At 44.8% G+C, this 7,933-nt stretch overlaps 1 protein-coding gene across 1 annotated transcript; it reads right to left on the bottom strand.

The window, feature by feature from the left end:
* Positions 1-614: 614 nt before the first annotated feature.
* On the bottom strand, positions 615-2,466 carry LOC128844328 (C2 calcium-dependent domain-containing protein 4C-like). The gene is made up of 2 exons (XM_054041975.1): positions 2,375-2,466; positions 615-2,045 (listed from the first exon to the last, which is right to left on the bottom strand). Exon 2 carries the CDS (start codon positions 1,989-1,991, stop codon positions 690-692), a length of 1,302 nt encoding a protein of 433 aa, XP_053897950.1. The 5' UTR covers positions 1,992-2,045; positions 2,375-2,466; the 3' UTR covers positions 615-689.
* Positions 2,467-7,933: the final 5,467 nt, after the last annotated feature.

Raw genomic sequence — 7,933 nt, forward strand, 5'->3', positions numbered from 1 at the left:
GATCTGAATGACCTCCCCCTCACTGAAGGTCTGGTGGCCCTTAGCCCTGCCTGCTCCAAAAGGAGCTAAACTTATTACCCTTGATGAGAACATTCTAAACTTAAGGTGAATAAGAGGGAATTAAGTTCCTAGCCTCTGCTTTGTGCTTTACTCTTTCCCTCCCATTCCTGAATAAGGAACCATCTGGCCCCATAGCAGAGTAGAATTGGTTTCAAAACCAGCATGTCATGTCAAGGGCCCCCAGCACAAACTAACTGGCAGTGTTTTCCATCTAGATTAGAACAGTGTAAATGTTATTACCTTTCAAAACCAGTGTTATGTTTTTATTTGCTTTACTGTAGCATTTGTAAGCCCCAACCCAGATCAGGAAACCTTTGTGCTAGACATGTCAAACCTAACCTTGATTTTAAAAACAATACTCTCCTTTAGAAAGGAAACCTTTGCAGAACGTTTTTATCTCCATAAGCCCGTAATAGTATTCCATGCAGCCATGGAAATTATTACCACCACACAAACCTAAGGTTTTGCTCTACAAATGATCAACTTACAATTAACATTGTCAGTGAAAGAGCAGGTGACTTACCAGACAAAACCAAATAAAGGCTTTTAAAAAGTAATTTGTAAATAATCATTTATTTAAAAACACTTTAAAAATACAAAAATAAATATCTGCTTGCTTGCCTGGCATTTTAGATGGATAAAAGATTCACTAAACTCAGTTCACTTTCACCTAACACACTGTCTCTTTTCAAGCTACACCCTTTATTTGTAGCTTTCATCCTCACCGAAAAGCTGTACAGATCATCTTCTGCAATACCATCAAAGAAAAAATCCTCATTAAAGATGGGGTTTCTGCTTTTTTTTATAACAGTGCTTCTCTGCTTCTGAATTTTCCCTGGCACAAGAGAGAAGGTGATGCAGCAGTTTATACTTTTAGGCTCCACAGATGCATCATATAAACCCTCTGCACTGATTAGACGGAGTCTCAGCCTTCTGTTGTCTGAACAATACTCGGCTGACAGTCTCAACAATCCTCCTCTGTCCAGTAGCACTGTGCTCTCCCCAACAAGCCTCTCTCGGCCACAGGTAAGGTCTAGTGGGAAAATAGCGGAATGGGACAGGTGAAAGCTCCGCGTACGGAAGGACTCAACTAGCCCCTCTGAAGACCTCCTGGTGGCATTGGGGCTGTTATCATTGGAGCTGCTCTCATCTGTCGATAAGGAGTTGTTCCTTACCATGCTGGATTTGTTCCTTGCTCTCAGTGCCCTGCCAAGCAGCCCCTCTTGGCTCCGAGCTTTGAACAATGGGCAGGATCTGGGAGGAGATCTACTCAGCAGTGGGGAGCTGAAAGGAGACGAGTCCGTGGAAGAGGTAGTATCACTGTCCCCAGCGCCTTGCCTGTGCAGGAGCGGATGCTTAGAAAGCACTCTGGCAGAGGCAGAGCTAATGGCAATGGGGCTGGAAGCTGCCCCTCTGCCAGCATAGGTATTGGCTCTGGATCGAGGCAGCATCAAGCTGGATAGAGAGCTGCTGCATGGGTCATTGTGGAAGATGGACTCCTTCCTCCTGGTGTGGGGACTCTCCAGCAAGGTGCAGAAGCCATAGGAGGTCTGGGCTTTGGGGAAGTGGGGCAGGGACAGCGCTGCCTGTGACTGTGGGTCTGAGTTGGAGCAGTCCTCCTCCAGGGCTGAAATCTCCTCGGCACTTTCTATCTGGATGAGATGCGGCAAGAATGGGCTGGGGCTACAATCGGCCGTGCCAGGAGGATGTAGACTGGGCTCTGCCAGGCAGCGATCATGCGGAGAGGAAATGGTCAGTCTGGGTGGGATGCAGAACTCTGGGATCCTGTCTGGGGTTAAAATGTTGGGAAAAGTAGCTGCCCCAACCCGGGCTTTCTCTGGCACCATCTGACCAGGCTGCAGCCCCAGGAAGGAAGGACTCAGTGGGTAGCTGTTTCCAGGTGATGCTTTCATCTTCTCCAAGAACCACATCACTGCAGCTGGATACAGAGAGGGAAAGGTCCCTGCGGCAGAGCTCAAGTTCACCTGCAAACAGAAGCAGAAGCACATGAACATCTTCTGACCGGCAGCAGCTAAGCAAAGCCCTGCCTGCATGCCAAGTCCCTTTCTATCCTGCTGCACCATTAACAACCTAGTAGGAGAAGAAAGTTTGCCCATCATAGCAACATCTCCCCCCACCCCAGCCTCTTATGGCAAAGGATAAAACTAATAGGTTACTACAGAATTTAAACAGTGTCCTAAAGAAGTTAATCTAAGAACTGATCGCATTTAACTAAGACTCAAATCCATGCTCTATAGCAGTTTCTCTCCATTAAATTCCATAAGGCTTCTCCACAAGTCAAGCTCACCCATACCTTTGCACGTTTAAGCCACTTGTTATTTCAGACAATTCGCTAAGAGCCTGTTCATCAGTGTCAGTTTAGCACAGCCCCTTCTTCCTGCTGCTCTGGAGAGCTCACTTCAATAGTGGGTAGAAAAAAAGCCAGGCTCTGCTTTTATAAGCAAGCCAGGCAGCCTCATGCCCAATCAGACACTGAAGGGGGGTGGAGGCATGGAAAGGGGAGATGCAACCAACTCCTCCCTTTGACAAATTTCCAAGCTGCTAAGAGGCTCCACACAGTCCAAGCTGAGCTCCCAGCAAAGCTCATGCTGCCTCCGGCTTGTTTTCCCTGTTTCTCAAGTGCTAACAGCTGCTGCTACTGGGGGCAGGTGCACCTGAATCAAAGAAAAGGAAGGAGACACCCTACACTCCTCACCCCCCAGATTGCCAGGGCTGGTGGAGAAACTGGTGTGTACACACACACACACTTCAAATTCACTCGGGAACCAGATACTCTCTGCACCAAGTACACAGATCTAATGCATGATGCAAGAGGCCTGTGCATACAGCAGAAGGAGCCAAATTCATCCCTGGGGTAAAAACATCCATTGGCATCAGTGATGTGGTTCGTTGTACCACAGGGGAAGATGGCTGTGTGTGAGATAGTTCTTACCAGCTGGCAAGAGCTGAACTTTCATCACACTTTAGTGCATCAAGCTATGCCAGTCCCCTTAGGTTCCCTTCTCCCGGGCATCACGGAACTATTGTCCTGGGTTGGGTCCATTCAGGGCCAGCTCCAGGCACCAGCGCAACAAGCAGGTGCTTGCGGCGGCCAACGGAAAGGGGCCAAAGAATGACGTGGCGTTGGTACAGCTGCCGCTGAAGTGCCGCTTATCGTGGCTTCCCCCCCACCCACCAGCCACTTGGGGCGGCAAAAATGCTGGAGCTGGCCCTGGGTCCATTCATACTATTTCACGGTGAAGGGAGTTTGAATTCACCTAAATGCTCAGAACCACTGCATTTTGCAGCTGAATCCATAAGCTGCATAAGCCTATATCCCTCCTCATTATCCCCCTGCTCCAATTACCACTTGTTTTATTGTAATGTCTATTTACACCATAAGCTGTTTCAAAATAAAATATCCAAAAACAAACAGTAACAAGTCACCTCCATGCTTCTGTTTATCTAGAAACTTTGGCACCTTTCCTGGATTTGAGCAGCAGAGAACATGGATTTTTATTTCCTTGACACCGCGATAATTTAGTGCAACTTCAGATGGTTAACCCTTGCATTTCTGTATAAGTCAATGCATATATTTATATATTACCACTACCCCTCTTATCTTTATCTACAGAGAAACACCGAGTGTGTAATCTGGAGGAAGATGTTATCAGAAAGCATTGGTATCAGGCCCAGGGGCGGCTCTAGCTTTTTCGCTGCCCCAAGCATGGCAAGCAGGCTGCCTTCAGTGTCACGCCTGCGGGAGGTCCCCCGTCCCATGGATTCGGCGGCAATGCCTGCGGGAGGTCCACCAGTCCCGTGGATTCGACGTACCCGCTGCCCAATTGCCGCCAAATCCACGGGACTGGAGGACCTCCTGCAGGCATGCCGTCAAAGGCGGCCTGACTGCTGCCCTCGCAGTGACCGGCAGGCCGCCCCCGGGACGCGCTTGGAGTGCTGGTGCCTGGAGCCGCCGCTGATCAGGCCTGTACTGTGGGTGCAAGTGAATACAGGTGCAGGGGTACAAAGCAAGTGAAATCTGAGGGGAAGTGATTTTTATTCAGACTCTGGGTTTGTGCAGTTTAGGGAGAGAAAGATTAGACTAGGGACAGACACCACATGGGCTAACCCTGACCTAGCCTCAACTTTTCTTCAAGTACAGATCCAGGTTAAACCCTTTTACCTTTGGTTAGCTAGTAGAGTTCACTGCTCAAATCCCTGCTAGGATGAGCCTCAGTCAGCTTAATTCAGGCAAAAGCAGCTCACCTGGGCCTTTGCTGGGAGGACTCTGGGGAGTCCTCTTAATCTATTCCTATTTTTTTTTTTTAATTAAATGATTCAGCAGCCCGGAACTAAAGAAGTGGGGGCTGCAAAAGCCCTTAGCACACTTTCATTCCAGAAGACAACACAGGACATTCCTGATACAGCTAAGGGGAAATAAGTTTGAAGGGTGGGAGTGGGAGGAAGTTCTCATGATTTTTAAATACATCATAAAGCAGCAAGAGATCATCAAGCCAATTCATTTTGCTTTGCTAGTGATCTTTAAGCAAGACACCTTCTGTGACCCTTAAAGCATCAGGATAGAGGACTCTTTTCAGACACTGAATTTAGTTACGTGGAGCTATGGCTACATGCATTCCTGCAAAAATTTCTGATAGTAATCTCTCTTGTGATGAAAGACAATATGAGCTGGGGAGGTTGCCAAGAAACTAGCCAAATACTTAATTGAATCTGTAAGCCACCAATTAGATGGATACAAGAAAGTAGTTTGTCTTAAATTTTGTTTTATCCTCTGACAAACAAGTTTCCTGTTCACTTAGGCCCAGATCCACAAAACGTATTTTGGCTCCAAACTTCCTGAAGTGAATCTAATCCCTGGTATCTAGATTAGAGCTTGACATGCTTAGAGAAACAAGTCAAATCAGTGCTCGTGGGGAAAAATATTTTCAATCTAATGAGAGATTCAGCCCCAAAACCCAAATACTGAGTGTGATTCTCCACCACTTATGTCTGTTTTTACACTAGTTTACCTTTGTTTCTTAAATGGAAAGATACAGGAATTGCCACAGAGAAAGCAAGAAAGAAAGGAGGCCTGGTTGAGCACAGTATTTCAGTTATTTGTGGTTGAGTGCAGGAGGAGGTGCTAATGCAAGCATCCACAGAAAGATTGTGATTAAGGCATGTCCTTGACAACTCTTGGCTTATAGACATTCATTTTAGAATCCCTGAAAAGGGACCACCACAAGTTGGGAGCATCCCTTTGTCTCAGCTCTAGGACAAAGAGGATAAAGTTTGGGTTGCTTTTTTCCTGGGACAAAAGAACACTTTCTTTTCCTAGTCTAAACAGAAAACAAACAAACAAACAAACAAACCCCTCTTTCTAGTTCTTTAATGTTTTTTACTTGTAGTTTCCTCTTGGCCAGAATAAAAAAAAAAAAAAAAAAAAAAAATGAAGTCCCTCAGACACTGGTGGGTGCTAGTTAACTGTTAAGAACTAATTTAAGACAAGTTCCTTTAGACTGGGTGGGTGTGCCAAAAGAATGAGATTGTACAGCTTTTAATTGGAATACCCCTGTGGAAAGAGAAATAGGAGGACAAAACATGCCAAAACTTTCTGAAAATCAATTGGTTTTTTTAAGCAAACTCACCCAATTGAAGCTGACCTGCTATTTGAGAAAGCTGAAATCAAATACAGACCCTTAGAAAAAGGTGTAGTCTGACTCTTCCACTTATAAAGAAACACAACCAACACAGGTGGGGCAGATTTGCTCAAAGCCTATAAGCCACTTTAAGAATTCAGAGCTGCTTAGGATACTCTGCTGGACTATTCACCCAGGTTTGTTTTCTTTAGCTAGGGATGGGGAAGAATTTAGTTAAGATTGTACAGCTGAGAAGTTAGATTAGTATCATAGACTAAGCATAGACGAGAAACAATGACCCCCACAGCTGCTCTTTAATTACAGTTAGAAATAAACCTATGTTTGTTTTTCTGTTTTGTTACTTTGGGTTTTTTTTCTTCAAGAGGTGGGGGAGAACTTTATCTCTTGATCTAGATGCTCTCCAGTGTGGTTGAGCAACCTAAGATGTGTTTTTCAGTGAAATTTCCGAATCTGACTTTTTTGTTTTAAATGCGCGCTGTCTCTCAAGGTGATGGAGAACACTTCACCTGGGAATCTTCAGAAGTCACGGACAGTTCCATTTATAAAATGAATATCATCCCCTGCATAGAGAGAGACATTTTCACTGTGTGAGCAGCAGGCCCAGTACTACAGGGTGGGGAGCAAAGGGGACATTTACCCCCAATAACCTTTAGGGGGGCCCAAATTATTGCCAGAAAGGCCAAAATATGTACAAAGTTATCCAGTGTTAAGTAGCAGCAGCAGTAGCAGTGATAATGATCAGATATTCACACAATAGCCAAATTTTACTTTTTTAAACTCTTAAGATTTTCCAGGGGTCTGACTAGCCACGGGACTCCTGGAAGGTTGTTCATTTTTTAAATAGCAACATCCAGGGGATCCAAAATGCCCACTTGTCCCCTCCCCAATAATGGGACCCTAGAATTAGCCCTGATAAGGATCCAACTGAAAGTGTACGCCACTGGAATGCACAGGAACTGTTTATGCTTTCTGCTGACAAAACTCCAGCTTTTCACTGCTCAGCAAAATCATACCTTCCTTTGTGTTTGCACATGCATGTCTGTGTTAGAGACATTTCATAGCATATTAGCCATGAAAATTGCATTTCCTCCCCCTGTAAAAACTAACTTTTCTTTTTGCCCCATGTGATATCAGAGTGGAGTGTGTCAAGGTGGTGTATAACACACACACACACACACACGGCTGTTTTTAATCCTTACCCTCCAAGCAGAGTTTTGACCCCTCCAAAAGGGGGCAGTGCCAGACATGCCATGATCTTCTCCATAATTGTTCTTACTCAGATGCCCTGGGGATGGATGGCAGCATTACATTCTAAAATAAGATAAAGGAAGAATCCCAGCTGGTATCAGCGAGCAATAAAAGAAATCAGGCTCCAATCTTGAAAACTGTTAACAGAACGACTCATGTATAAAGTTAAGCATGTGCTTAAGTGTCTGCACATCTCCCATGGAAATAAGCACTCAAATGTACGGTTAGCTGTTTAGCTCGCTCTGTTCAAATCGGTTTCTATTTTCCTTGATTAATCGCAGAGCACAATTAAAAGGCAGTGCCTCCTATAGCTACAAAATGTTCCTATAATAAACTGCTTTTAAAGCAGGAGGACAAATTTGTGACAGTGATATAGCACAAGGGCTTTATTCCTCTTATACCAAGTAACTGATGGATGGATCCTTTAGGCTGATGGATGCTGATGAAATACAGTGACGATTGGCAATGCTCCATTATCAGCTAGCTGCTGTCTGAATGACTTAGGAAACAGATTGTACACGTTCTCTAATGAAAACCAAAATTTGTTCTAGCTTGAATGCTCATGTCCTATTTTGGGCTTGTTATTTTCAACAACGAAAAATATGTCACTCCTGTCTTGGTATTCAGTGTACTCTGTCTCTCTGACACACAAGCTTGTAACTAACCTCAGATTTAATAACCCTTTTCACACAAGAACATGACTGCAGTCATTTCTTTTTCAACGAGAAATTCAGCTTAGCTCACCACCCCCCTATGGGCAGCACTATGAATTTCAAGTGGTTCAGTAGCTGATCATTAAGGCTGTGATTTTGGCGTGGGTATTTTTATTAAAAGTCACGGTGAGGACATGGCCAAAAAATAATAAATCACAGATTTATAGAAGCCTGTGCCCCGGTGTCATGAGGGTGATGCCTTAATCCCCACACCCGAGGCTGAATTATTGGAATTTTCAGGAAGTGATGGAG

Source organism: Malaclemys terrapin, chromosome 10 (genome assembly GCF_027887155.1).
Source record: "Malaclemys terrapin pileata isolate rMalTer1 chromosome 10, rMalTer1.hap1, whole genome shotgun sequence".
NCBI lineage: Eukaryota > Metazoa > Chordata > Testudines > Emydidae > Malaclemys > Malaclemys terrapin.